This window comes from Ursus maritimus, unplaced genomic scaffold (genome assembly GCF_017311325.1).
Source record: "Ursus maritimus isolate PB19 unplaced genomic scaffold, ASM1731132v1 scaffold_6, whole genome shotgun sequence".
Lineage (NCBI taxonomy): Eukaryota > Metazoa > Chordata > Mammalia > Carnivora > Ursidae > Ursus > Ursus maritimus.
In genome coordinates this window covers 38073791-38087969 of record NW_024426774.1, presented here as the reverse complement: position 1 = coordinate 38087969, position 14179 = coordinate 38073791, and the positions used below count along the sequence as shown (strand labels likewise).

The following is a 14179-nucleotide window of genomic DNA, read 5'->3' as shown; positions in this document are numbered from 1 at the left end:
TGCAATAGATATATGCATATAGATACAAATGTGTATCTGGTCAGGACGAAAATTCTTTTCCTGACAATGGAGTTTAAAAACACTGAAATAGGACATGCTCAGTGACAGTCACTGGAGCAAGGCTGGTCAGGGCAAGTTTATGGGGTCATTTAGATCAGATCTTTAGAGCAGAGTGAGATTTACCAGAGAAAAGGATTTGCTTTGGTTAACAAAAGGCAATATGCGAATGGAATGACGGAAATGTAAGGTACACAGGGTCTGGGCAGTGAAGGAGCACCCAGGCTGGCCCAGGAAGCAGCCTAACCTGTCAAAACGCTGTCCATCCAATCTGCACAGCCACGGACTGAGAATTCAGGACTGCAGATGAAGCCCAAGCACAGTTTACAGAGCTCAGCAGGATTTCAGACTCTTGAAAACTAAGACTGTCCAAGAGGAATACAGGTTATGAGAATTTATTCCCAGGGAAACCTAAACTTTGCCACCAATACCAGTGGAATTTGTTCCTACAACCTCTGCTGGCTCGTGCCTCCTAATCCCTCTAGAACCCCTTCCTCTTCCTGAAGACCCCAGGGCAGTGTCCATACAGCTAGCAGAATTAACAAGCCAGTGCAACCGCATGACCTCCCCATGTTTTGGAAAATGACAGCGTAGCCAGTTACCCTCTTCCTCTTCAGTGCTCGCCCTTTCTTGCACCCTCCTGCTGACCTCAGGGTCCCTAAATACCTCAGGGGGATGGCAACGGGGGCGGGGGGTTCAGCTTTGGTTTGGGGTAATGGTGATCACTGGACCTGATGAAGAGTGATTTGCCTGATACTGAATCCTTTTTATTTCCCATTTATGTTAAATTATCTGTTCTTCTGCACTGAGTTCAAGCAAGTTACTTTAAAACTGGTGGGACAACTCACTGGGGACTTGGAGGCTGCTTCTATCCAGAACCTGTTAAGAAAGAGCAGAGGGTTTAAGTTAATACTAAGGAAAAAAAAGACTACGTGCCTTAAAAAAGACTTTCTAAAACTGCATTTTAGATACGTTGATTTTGAATCATTAGAAAAGATCAGATTTTTAATGTTATATCTGGAGGCATTGAGTTTAAAATGCTGAGGAACACTTCCTACAGCACTCAAGAGGGCGGTAATAAGGTAACCCAGTTTAAGGCTAAAATAGAAATAATGCTTTGCTTCACATGATCAAGTCAGAACCGGCAGAGATGTAACTTACAGTGAAAGTAAAAAGCTGCTGGAGTGAAGCTGCCTGGCTCTAACTGCCCAGGGGTATACTCATCTTCCCCCAAACTTGCCCCTTTGGATTCCATCTTGCCTTCAAGGAGAACTGAGAAGCAAAGTAAAGGCCCTTTTCACTTGAAGCGTTGCTGAGTATCTCAGGAAGATGGGAGTCCTACTAGGCATGAGAATCAAGGCCTCACCAAGCATCCCCTTTCAACATCATCCCGTTTTCCAATATGCAACAGAGGTAAGGAGGTTTGTTAATGGAACTACTAAAACTTGAAGGCCAGTGGTCTTCGTTATTTTGATTTACGGAACTAAAATAAAGCATTCAGTATTGCTTGCTTCTTACGAGCTCAGATAATCACATCTGATGAGAGTTATTTCCAAGCTCCTAGAGAAATCTGGATTTCCTTATAATTGGTAATAAATTCCAAGCACCTTTACTGTAACAAACAGGTAAGTAGCTTTGCAAGTTAATGTATTTTGCAATTCCATGCCATTCCAAAGGGGAAGAAATGCTGAATTTAGAAAAGCCTCATCATCTTCTGGTAAAAATAGCCCACTCTAACTGCAGAAATTAAGGACATGACACAAGGCATGTGTTCCATCAGAGACATTACATATATTTTGTTGATTCAAGAATCTACTCAGGAGGAACATAAGGAGTATTAGCAATAACAACCAAGGTCAAAACAGGACCAAAAGATCCCCAAATGGCAAGTGCCACGCAAACCTATGGAACAATCCAAATTCAGGGTTTGGCACACACTTGCAGAAACATAAAATAGAATTCTGAGTCTCTCCTCCGGGATTTGCAGATACTTTGGCTCAGATAAAAGTGCCTCCTCAGTCTCTTCGTGAACACACAAAACCCAACAAAAAAAATTATGGAAAAAATTTTGACATTTTCATGGAATAAAAAAGAAAAATCAAAGGAAGGAATTTGTTAATGTTTACCCAATATGGCAATTGTCCTAACCTTCAGAGACGTGAACTAAAAAAATTCTCTGGGTTTTATGGCAGTCCAGTTTAAATATACCACAGAATTATTCAATCCCGTTAAGTTTCCAGCCTCACTTCAATGAAGAGATTCAGTCCAAGTACCAGAAAGGAGCAAGGTCAATTACAAGTGTTTCAGAACTGAGAGCTGTGACCTGTTTTGAGGGCTGCTGAATTAATTTGTGGGTAAAAAAACTTTTTTTTTTTTTTTTTAAATGAAACAGACCAGAAAACAGTACATCACAAGTAGAAAGGGGCTAGCAGTGGTTTGGAAAAACTGTTTTATGTATGCACACAGGTGTGTATATATACTGGGACCCAATATAAAATGTAAACTTTTCCTGTGGTGGCAATTTTAGAAGCTTTGGATAGATACCACTTCTAGTGCTTTTTAATCACTAGAATGCTGTACCTCCCATTATAACTATTTTGGCATTGTGCCTTGTACGTCACTCTTGAGTTTGACCAGTAGGAATCAGTTCACCAGAAACTTCAAAGCCAAAAACAGACCTTGCACTTCTGGAACCCAATTCATGACCTGGAAACTCAGTGCCCAGGACCTTCTGGCTTCTGTTGCCACTTCTCAAGGAAATTGTCTATGCACAACAAACTACAAATGGTACTTTTTGAAAAGGGATAAGCTACTCAGTTTTCATCTTTTTGTTTTATTCAGTTTGCTCCAAGGGCAAAATCAATAGTCACAGGGATCACAAACATTATTTTGACTGGCTCACGAGCCCGATCAGTAAAACCTGAAAAACAGAAAATGTTACACAAGTTGCAAAGAAAATACTCCTGGAGTTCACTGACATGATAGCAAGTGGAAATAATATAAATGCAACAGGTGTTAACATTTAGAACAGTACTTGTAACCTGCTCCTTTCTAGACAATTCTGGGACCCTGTTGCAAACCCTTCATAGATCACTGCTGATTCCCTTTCACATAAAGTATGACTTTACAAAACTCGTCCTAGACCTTACTCTTGCTGCACTTGAGTGGTTCCTATTCCTACGGCGCTGGCGTATGCCGTCAGGATCTCCACTATCTGTTTAGTTTCTAGGGTCATTCGGGCTTCCTTCAGCCAGTCCTGTGCCACTCGTCTGGACTCCCCTTTCAGCTGATTGACAAACTTTGCTGCCAGCTCCAGATCACCATGCTCAATGCAATAGGAGGCATAGGACAGTAACTTAAAAGTGTTTATATCCTCCGGGCTGAGCTCCGCGGGCGGCTTCAGTTGCTGAGGCGGGAATAAGAGCAAGGACTGCAAGTAGGAGAGGAAGTACTGGTATAAGCTATTTCTGGTTTCATCAATCATTGCTACCCTTCGGGCCAGTTTTTGAACAGCATAGAAACGGGCTCTAAGGGTCTCTTCGCTGTACACCCCACGGGTCAGGGACTCTGGAGGGAGAGCCGCGGTTAGAGCCTGGGCAAATTCACTATCGGCGCAGCTGACTCTGATGGCCTCGACCGCGCTCCCCAGCGGCACGGTGGGCAGCTCTGCGGACGCGGTCTTCATGCTGTATTTGAGCGCCTCCACCGACAGCCACAGCTGGTGGGCTTTTCGGGCCTCCTCCTCAGCGACTGCGTGACCTAGCAAGAAAGAAAGAAAAGGCAAAGAAAAACACTTTCCTCTCCATCTGACTACAACATGTCCTCTCGGTGCCTCCAGCGATCTGACGCACCCTGCACCCTCAAAAGGCTAAAGCCACACATGTGAACGATGGGGCCAGAGAGAGCCCTCTTGCAACCCCACCGACCACCACTTCTGGTGTGTTCTTTCCTAAGAAGTTGGCCTCTTTGTGAGGCAACATGGCCAGCCTAACTTGATGAGCACTTTTTTTTTAAGAGAGAGAGAGAGCAGGGGAGGGGCAGGGGCAGAAGGAGGGAGAGAATCATGACCTGAGCCGAAATCAGGGTCGGACACTCCACTCACTGAGCTACCCAGGTGCCCCGATGAGGACTTGTTTTTAGTAAACCAAGGAGAAAACTGGAAGGATGTATGCGCACAAGCACAACCGAGTCTCTTTTCCCTCTCCTGTGACATCTAGGACAATACGTGGTATCTAATGCAGAGACATTTATTTTAGAATGTTTGAGAAAGAAACATATTTCAATTAGGCTATAAGTTATGTCAATGCCATCAGAAACTTCCTGCAAAGGAATGGAAGACTTCAAGTAAACTTAATGGACTACTGGATCTAGAAATTTCATGAGTTTATTTTTATACTTATCTGACAAAGACGGCTCTATAACACCCCTTTCCAAAAAGCTCCACTTTATCATCATCCTTAGTGTCAGGACATTTCCCTTTCAATGTGGCACATGGAAGCCTCAGAATAACTACTGTCCATGTGGTGGGCGGAATCAGCAAATCACCGCTTCCAAAACAGGACTGGAGACAGCTCAGCAAAGCCGGACAGCGAGCATGGGGGTAACCGGCCTTTGGCTCCCTTGGGTAACCTGCCTTGTAAATGGTGATTCCAGTCTATCACACACCAAGTAAAACTTCAAGTATTTAGATTTAATTTTTAGATTCTTTTTAATTTCCTCTCACAAACTTTCTATGTTCCAAACTTATCAAATCTGGGCTAATGTTCTCAGAAATGAATAAAATTTAATAGCATGACTTCAGCATCTTTCCGTCCTATTGCTGATGCATGTATCCCATTGTCCTCCTACCAAGAAATTATCCAAAGAAGTTGGACTGAATAAAATTGTAAGAGGATTGCAAGAGGCCCATGTGCTCACTCTGAACAGCCTGTTCGATTCCTCTCAGTCTGGCATAGGCAGTGTTTATATCCAGAGTAAAGTTGTCAACTTGCTCTTGACTGAGCCGACGAAACTGTAACTCTTGTTCAGCCAGTTTCTCAGACAGGTCCTGAAATAAAACATAAATAGTGTCCAGAAAACAGTGGTGCTCCCTCAGCGCATGGCATTTATTGGGACACTACAGTCTTCCAGCAACTGCCATCTCCACAAGCAAAGAGGGCCTTTAAAATCTCCAAACATCTGTCATGAAACTCCTCCATTATGTGTAAAGTTTCAAAAATTTCCTAAAACTCAGAGCTGATGTATGTGGTTTTCTACAAATTTACTGACAGAACCTAGTATTAGAGGAAGCAGACCAGGAGGAGAAGAAAGCAAGCTATTAATAAAGGAGAACATGCCAACTTCAGAAAATAACTGTACTGCCACCCCGACACAACAGATTAAATCGTATTTGATTTCCCTGATTCAAGAGCTTATATATTCATTTTTTTCTCAGAAAAATACCCATCAAATAAATTTAAAGTAAAATACCTTTTCATATTGGCATATATTTCAATTTTCTGGAAGATCTCCTTACGTGGAAAACCTCATTCTCTTCTTGTGAGACAAAATAAGTTAATATATTATAAACGGCTTGCTGAATAGAAATGAATTATGATTAAAGATATCCTGACCTGCTGTGATTTCCAAACTTAACCTCTCTGGGAAGTTTCCTCAGATGTAAAAATCTGAGCACTACCACATAATCCGTAGGCGTTTGTGCAGATAAAGCAGGAGTTACACATGTCAAGTTATCATCTGCATTTCTGAACCCCCCTGTACCAACCCGCCCTAAAGCTTTGAAGGCTCCAAGTAACTAGGACACAGATACAAAAGGTATGTGACCAATAACACACAGGTGCATCTTTCTGTAAAAAGCAGCAGTGTCACAAACATACAACAGCCGCACTGCGCCACGGCCAGGTGCCATTACACTCTTCCCCACTCTTCCATAGCCTCAGAGGGAGTGACACCCAGAGCACATGAAAAGGAAACGAGAGACTGTTCATGTAAAGGGGAAGAGGAGGCTGAAGGGCAGCTGATGCTCTCCCCCAGGACCTCACCTGTTCAAATTCATATTTCAGTTCCTGCTCTTGTACCCTCAGGACGTCGCGCAAGTGATCGGTGTGGGCAGCAGCCTGTCGGCGAAGCTGCGTTCTCATTTCATTCTCCATGGCATCTCTGACTTCCTCCACCTGTGAAACCACGGGAATGATTAGCTCTCAATTCTCCACATGTGCTTTTAGAGAAAGAGAAAGGCTAGCAGCAAGGATGACAGCAGCTTCCAATCCTGAGCCGCTCGGACATGCCACGTATGTGGACACGTTCCTGACTTCTCTTACAACCATCAGAAAGCTGAACGTTGGAAAGTGACCCGAAAACAAAGTCACACAGCTATGGCAAAAAACAGACTTCAACCGGGGTCTCTCTGGCCCCCAGTTCTGTTTCTCCCATATCACCAGGCTGCACGTTATGCAAGGCGAACACTGTCACCTCCTGAATCACACACTCCCGTGACAATTAACAAACCCCAACTCATAGAAAAAAATAACGACAAAGACTTGGGATCAAACACAGCTTCACCACAACCATCTGTGTGACCTATGAATAATAATGCCTATTATAAAGAACTATTACGAAAATTAATAAATATCTGGTAGTTACTTTACACAATTTCTTCTAAACAAAACTGCTCTGAAACTGCTTAATTAACATGAATTTAGATTCACAACACAGCCCAGATCTAACCAAAAATATGAAAAGCCTACCACGTCTCGCCTAACAATTGGCCATGGGTCATATTACAAATTATTTAACACTAATTACCTGGAATTCATAACTTACTTTTTCTCAGAAATAATAAAAGTAATGAATAAACCCACTCAGTCAGCGCATACATATTTATAAAGTGCCAATTCAGGGATCGGACAGTAAATCGGACATCTCAGACTGTGATACTTATTTTTAGAAAATAAACAAGGCAGTATGAGAGAAAGTAATACAGAGACTCTCCATTGAAAGAACAGGAAAAGCCTTGCGAAGAAGGTGACATCCAAGCTTAGAACTAAGGTTTAAAGAGAGGAAGCACAACAATGTACAAGGCGAGAAAATACCCCAGGGCCGGGTAAGTAGTGAAGGTACAAATCTGTACCAAACAAAACACCAGGGCACCTGGCAAATACAGGCAATGAGGAAAGTAAGGGAAGTATGGCTCACAGCAAACACGAATGAGATTAAGAGGCCTTTTTGGTATGGGTTAAGAATTTGCATTTTTTATTAAATGCAGTGGGCCGTCAGTGCAAGGTTTTCAGCACCCTAGTGTCTGATCAGAATGGGCTGGGTTTTTTTTTTTTTTTTTTTTAAGATTTTTTAAATTTATTTGACAGAGAGAGCACACACAAAATAGGGGGAGCAGCAGAGAGAGAGAGAGAGAGAAGCAGGCTCCCTGCCAAGCAGGGAGCCCGATGTGGGGCTAGATCCCAGCACCCCGGATCATGACCCGAGCCGAAGGCAGACACTCAACTGACTGAGCCACCTAGGCATCCCAGATCAGAATGGGTTTTAAAAGGACCAACTGCCATGTAAATAGACATAAAAAAGATGGGTACGAACAGGGAAACTGGGGGCGCCTGGGTGGCACAGCTGGTTGAGCAGCCAACTCTTGGTTGGGCTCAGGTCATGACCTTAGGGTCCTGGGGTCAAGCCAAGCCTTGGGCTCTGTGCTCAGCAGGGAGTCTGCTTGAGGATTTTCAAGCTTGCACTCTCTCCCACCTAATAAAAAAATAAATCTTTTTTTTTTTAAAAGGAAAATAGGGAAACTGTTATGATAATCTGGACTTAGAGAAAGTGGACAAACTTGGGATTTACTTTGGAAGCAGAACTGATGTGTCAATGGACTGTACATGCAAGCTGACAGAGGAACAACTAAGCATGACTTCTGGCCTGAGCAACTGGGTAGATGGAGATTTAGAGAGAAACAAGCTGAGGGGATGGTAGACAGGCTGGGGAGTCAAGAAATTTGTTTTGAACAAGCTGAGTGTGAAACAACTACTGGAAAGCCAGCTAGAGACATCAAGTCAGCTGCTGGATGGGAGGAACCTGAAGGCGAGGCAGAGGCCAGAGCTAGCAACACAAATGTCCCCGTGATGGACGGATTTAACCTCCTAAGTCACAGGTCTGGCTAAGAGCACTTGGAGACAGTTTAGATGGACAGAAGGTTTCAGAACCAAGGCCAGTACATGCTCCTACTTGGGAGGCTGAGCAAAGAAGGGGGCAAAGGAGTGGCCAGCAAGGTGGAAGAAAGGCCGGGAGAGTGTAGTGTCCGGGAGCCTAGGGAAGAAAGAACTGCCCCGGGGCGGGAGCGCTCAACTGTGCAGCTGAGAAGACACGAAGGGCGGGTAAACACCCAGGTGCCCAAATCAACCTGCAGACACCCATTTAACATGTGACGTGCCCTGACAGAAGACTAAGGGAGCACACTCACCCATTCTTAACCAAAACACTGGCGGAGAAAAAGACACTCAGAATCCAACAGAGATTCATACCAAGGGCTTGTTACTTCCTTCCACTTCTGCATCTGCTCAACAGAAAAGAACTCTGCTACAACAATCCTTCCCTAGAAGTTCTGACTAGAACAAGGGCCAAAGCTCCATTCAGTGGTGGGTCGGCATGATTTATGTCTAATATTTTAAAGTCAATGACTGTTGATATTATCTCTAGAAGCAGCTATACAAGTGGATTCACATTAAATTTCTCATTTCCTCTACCTTTCTGTCCTGTTCGGCCTGTATCTCACTTCTGTGATGTTCTAGTGCTTTTGCCACTGCAGAGTCAAATGCCCGCTTTTCTTCTAGCTTTTGTTTTTCCAAGGCTAATGCAATGTGCTGCTTCTCTGTGGCTTTCTGCTCTGCTAGCTCTCTGTTTAGTTGGTCAATGCGGCGATGTGCATGAGCAATCAGGGAGTTCAGATCATCGGTAGACAGCTTGTCAGCTAAAGAGAAAATGACATTAAAATGTTAATGATTTCACCAAAATTATACATTTACAAAGTACTTACTTCAAGTCATAGTAATTTAATTTTAACAGCTGTAAAGAAAGCGAAGGGCAGCTAACCCTTTGAAGCAGATTTAGATTCTCCACTGCTGTCAGAAATTCATAGCCTGTGTCCAACTAACTAAGGCATGTTCAATCCCAAGCAAAGTGTTTCAGGTAGGCCTTCAAGTATATAATCAGTTCTTTTCCAGGAACCCAAATTAGTACTTCCAATCTGAACTAAATATAAATAGACTTTATAACTCATTCTAATTTTGCCTCTAAAGACAGTTTACATATACACACTTCTATGTTTTCGTTCATGCATAACTGTGATTAGTCATAACGGGCATCCCAATACCCTTTTCTGTTAAATCTCAAATTCAGGTTCTCTGACTTTTCTCTAGTAAAAGTTTTTATACCTTTTCTTAAACAGATGGTGTTACCTAGGACAATAATCTGCAACCAGAGCAGTCCGTTAGAATCACTTGTCAAGCTTTTTAAAATACACATGCCCGAAGATTCTGATTTAGGCTTAAGCATGTTTTTTGTTTTCAAATCTTACATTCCAAAAGTATTCTGACACATTACTACAGGTTAAGAATTATAGCTTTAACAGCAAAATCCAGAGTGTGGGAAATACTACATAATAAATGACTCAATTCCACAATAAAAGAACTGAGAAGCAAAAAACAAAGTGGGGATAAGAGACTTACTGACCAAATTCAACGCGTGTAGCTCCTTTGGATACTGATTCAAATAAAACAACTAAAAAAACTCATTCTATAAAATGATTGGGGATAACTGAACACTAAATAGGCATGTGATAACATTAAGGAATTATTGTTTAAGGTGTGATAATGGTACAGTGATTTTTTTTTTTTAACATATGGAAATTATTTACAACTGAAAAGGATACATGATATTTGGGATCTGATTCAATATAAGCTGGGAAAATAAATGACAAAAACTAGCCACGTGTTGGTAACAGCTGAAGTTGGGTGATGGATCAATGAGCTTATTATAGTTTTCCTCCTACTTTTTAATGTTTGAAATTTTACAAAATGAAACTTTGAAAAAATACACACACACACACACATATATATATATATATCTACAGGTTTCCAATCACTTGGTGGAAAATTTTTGTTCCTGAGAGCACATGGATGCCCAAAATATCCAAATCAGATTTACCACATGCAACATAATTCTGTTATAAATTATTTAGATGACTTAGTATAAAAATCATAGGCAAATAAAAAGACTTCAGTATTTTAAGACACAAAAGCTCTTCAATTTAAAACACACAAAATTACTCACCTAGGTCAGAAATACCTACAAAGGAAAAGAAGAACAGTTTGAAAAAAAAAGAACATACATATTTCAGTTATTAATCATTAAAAAGGAATATCCAAAAAGAAACAGGGAGCCAGAAACCAGTAGTAGAAAAAGCATATTTTAATATTAGAAAGCAAAACAACAGAGTTTATTTCCTAAAACATAAAAGGACATAGAACAATATAAATCAAGGTAAATTCTAACATTATACAAAATAAGAGAGTCACTCATACTAAAAGTAGCTTTGGTTTCCAGGGGCTCATCTGTATTTTTGTTAAAGCAATCAACTTAGTTTTTACACAGAAACTATCATTCTCATTTACCCCCTGCCCCCCATTTACATCAGTTCATAGTGTATTTCACTAAGTCCCAGTCCGGACTCTGTTCTCAAATGCTTAAGAAATCAACACTCCATCACAAGCACCGCCCTGACACAGTGACAGGAGCTGGGAACCACAGCCAGGCTCCTGCCTCTCAGCATGAGCTGTTGAACATCAAGCGCATGAACCTTGAACTCAAAATGTTCAAAGATAGGGATTTTTCACCCAAAATGTCACTAAAAGTCAACTACTTAATCTGGTATTAGACCAAAAAAACCAGGAATCTGTCCCAATGTTCCAGGAAAAATTGGAAAGATGAAGAAAATGAGACAATGTCAGTGTCAAAAAGGCACATAAATGACTATATATACTAACCCATAGCAAAAAGGAACTGTTTCCTGGAAATAAATCTACAAGCTGCACTTCATCTTCCCATCCTGGCAACACCCACTACGCTCCCCCTAAAGGCTCCCCCTTCCTCCCCCCACAGTGGTAACCACTATTTCTAAATATGGTGTTTCTCATTCATTTCGTTAGACTTTATAAATGTATGAATCCTGAAACAACACATTGTTTTGTTTTGCATGTTCTTAAGTTTCATGTAAGTGGTATCTTACTCTACGTATAATTTTGCAACTTTTTTTCTTAACATTTCTGTTTAAGAGCTATAGTTTGGTTCCTTCGTTTATACTGCCATATGGGAGGCACAGTTAGCAGTTTCTGATTTTTCTGCTCTTACAAATGCAAGTCCGCTATGAATATTTTTATAAGTCTCCTTGAGCACCTGTGTGTCTTCTTAAGAACATACCTAGAAGCTGACCAGTTGGATCGGGTAGTATATACATTCTGACCTAGGCCCAGAGAGGCCTAGAATACCAGTTCAGCTCCTACCTTCAGTTTCTAACAGACAGTAGCATTTAAAGAGTATTTTGAATGTGCTGAGACTGGTAATCTGTGTGACTGTTAGTACTCTCAGAGCACTTCAAGAAAATGTGACTATCCTCTGCAGTTACACTGTATAAAACAAAGTTAACAAAGTTCCCTGCAGTCTGAGCTATTTGCAAGTTGAAAGTCATACAGATGATGTCCTTCTCACTAATAAGTTTCCAACCACAATGTTGTCACAGAGCAGTCCTGAGGCGTGCCTTAATTCATTACAAATATTTTTAAAGTACCAAAGGCTTTGAATAATTTTACATTTATATATAATATTCTAATAGATTTAAGGTTATAATGTCACTCTCACTTACTTGGATTCTAATTTTCTTTTCCCCCTGAGTAGCAGAGACCTGAATAGAACCATTGGTTCTGGAATCAAACACTGGCCGGAACTTGTGTCCACCATGACTAAAACCATGGAGCACTGTCACCTATCATGGCTATGACTGAAATAAAATGTGGAAAACACTGTACAGTCACCAAATGAGAGATGCATACCAGAGGGGTTTGGATTAGATGATTGGGGTTGAAGCAAATTTAGCTGAACAGTTATTAAAACACAAAAACAGGAAGTACCAACACTTCAGTTGTACTTACTCATCCCTTTCCATCCTGGCAAGACTTCTGGAGTAATACTGTCCAGTTCTCGTTTAAAGTCATCCCGGGCTTGGACCACCAGCTCGTGATACTGAGACACAACCTTAGCCTCAGACTGAGCTGCTTTGACCTAACAAATACAGGGGGTATGTGGTTAAAGTGAACAGAAATTACCATCACCATCCAAAAAAAAGAGAGAGAGAAATTATATTCATGTATTTATATGTTGGCTGGGGATATATAAATAATATATAAAGAGAAAGCTAAAGCTCAGAAAAAGGAACATAAGCCTTGTAATTCAGACAAGCCGTCTACCATCATACTACGCCCCAGTCCCTTTTTCTCTGGCCAGGAAACTACCCATATAGACTACATAAGTACAGACAGAAGATCTGCTACAAAATGAAAATTTTCATTTAATAGCCATGACCAAAAATATTACCTATTATAAAGAGTATTGACAATAATGAATAATCCACTTTGTGTCCAAGACAAGTTTTTAAAATTAGTAACAACTTCTACTCCTTGCAGGGGAAAGGGGGGAAAGAAAGGAATCTTATTGTTTTCCTGAATTCTTCAAATCCTTTGATGAGTGGATTGTATTTAAAAATTTTTAAATGTGGGGTGCCTGGGTGGCTCAGTTAAGCGTCTGCCTTCGGCTCAGGTCATGATCTCGGGGTCCTGGGATTGAGCCCCCCACTGGGCTCTCTACTCGGCGGCGAGTCTGCTTCTTCCTCTCCCTTTGTGATCTCTCTCACTTTCACTGTCTCTCAAATAAGTAATTTAAAATAAAAAAATTTTTAATGCTGTAAAAGACCTAACAAATGTACCTTTTGGACCACATTATCCAGATCAACTATCATGTTGTGAAGTTTCCCCTCTGCAGCAGTTATATGAGATTTGGCCCCAGGAACCTCTTCTTTCTTTGCATTTTCAATTACGCTCTTCATCTTCTCTAGCTCTTCTCTGGAAACCAATGAAGCAAAACAAAGATTTAGTATTATTCTTCATCAACTTTAGCGAAGAGCTTGATGTAAATACAGCATACAACTGTTAAGAGTCTATGAAAAAAATGTAATTTGAAAAAAATTACTCAGTGTTTTTTCACAATAAATACAGGCAGAGAAGTTTGCCTAACAACTGAAAACAGGTTGGTCAGAAGCTAGATTTACTAGAGTGAACCACAGGAGGAGCATGGTGTATAGGGAAATACATACAGGCTTCAGAACCAGGCAAACCTGGATTCAACTCCCAGACCAGCCTCTCCTTTGTTGCTCACCCCTGTATGGGGATTAGAAGTAATTAATGAGAAGTTCCCAGCACAGTGCCTGCCACATCGAGCGCACTCAATAAATGGCAGCTTCTGCATGGATTAGGTGATTCCCCTTCCAGAGCTTAAGGCAAGCAGAAGCAAGGGTGGAAGCCAAAGAGCTCACTGAGCAAATACAGCTGGGTCTCGAGGAGCCCTCATGATTCAGAATGTTTCACAAACGGGATGAACTGTGGCCTACCCACCACAAAACACAGAACTCAAGAGCCCCGACTCAAGGTTTAGTGATGTGAGCAGAAAACATCTTAAATCTCCTAAAAGATATGCTGGCTTGCATTAGAAGACTTCTCTTTCTCTTTGAGTAATAAATATTAAAAATGACAACAAAATTTTGAATGACAGTGATTCCAAAATGAGAGGCTGATGAGACCCTTTAGTCAATGTAGGAAATGTAGGTTTCCACCATCAGAGGCTGATTTTATACTTGGCTTACCAGATCCTAGTTTTAGCCGAATTCCAGGAATCAAGGTCAAGGTGGAATAAAACTAGACCTACTATTTACTAACTACTTTGATGGTTAAGAGATTGTGACATACTCTCAAAATTCTCATAAAACTGCCCAAACCACCCTTGAAAAATCTTGAAATTA

At 41.2% G+C, this 14179-nt stretch overlaps 1 protein-coding gene across 2 annotated transcripts in view; it reads right to left on the bottom strand.

The window, feature by feature from the left end:
• Positions 1 to 2870: 2870 nt before the first annotated feature.
• IMMT (inner membrane mitochondrial protein) overlaps positions 2871 to 14179 on the bottom strand; it is a 41363-nt gene continuing 30054 nt past the window's right edge. For both annotated transcript variants that reach the window (XM_040623229.1, XM_008700087.2), the window contains exons 9-15: positions 13091 to 13226; positions 12261 to 12390; positions 10387 to 10401; positions 8802 to 9025; positions 6099 to 6230; positions 4975 to 5104; positions 2871 to 3816 (exon numbers count right to left, since the gene is read on the bottom strand). In XM_040623229.1, the coding sequence (XP_040479163.1) occupies positions 3203 to 3816; positions 4975 to 5104; positions 6099 to 6230; positions 8802 to 9025; positions 10387 to 10401; positions 12261 to 12390; positions 13091 to 13226 (1381 nt within the window). In that variant the 3' untranslated portion in view covers positions 2871 to 3202. The remainder of the gene's footprint in view (positions 3817 to 4974; positions 5105 to 6098; positions 6231 to 8801; positions 9026 to 10386; positions 10402 to 12260; positions 12391 to 13090; positions 13227 to 14179) is intronic.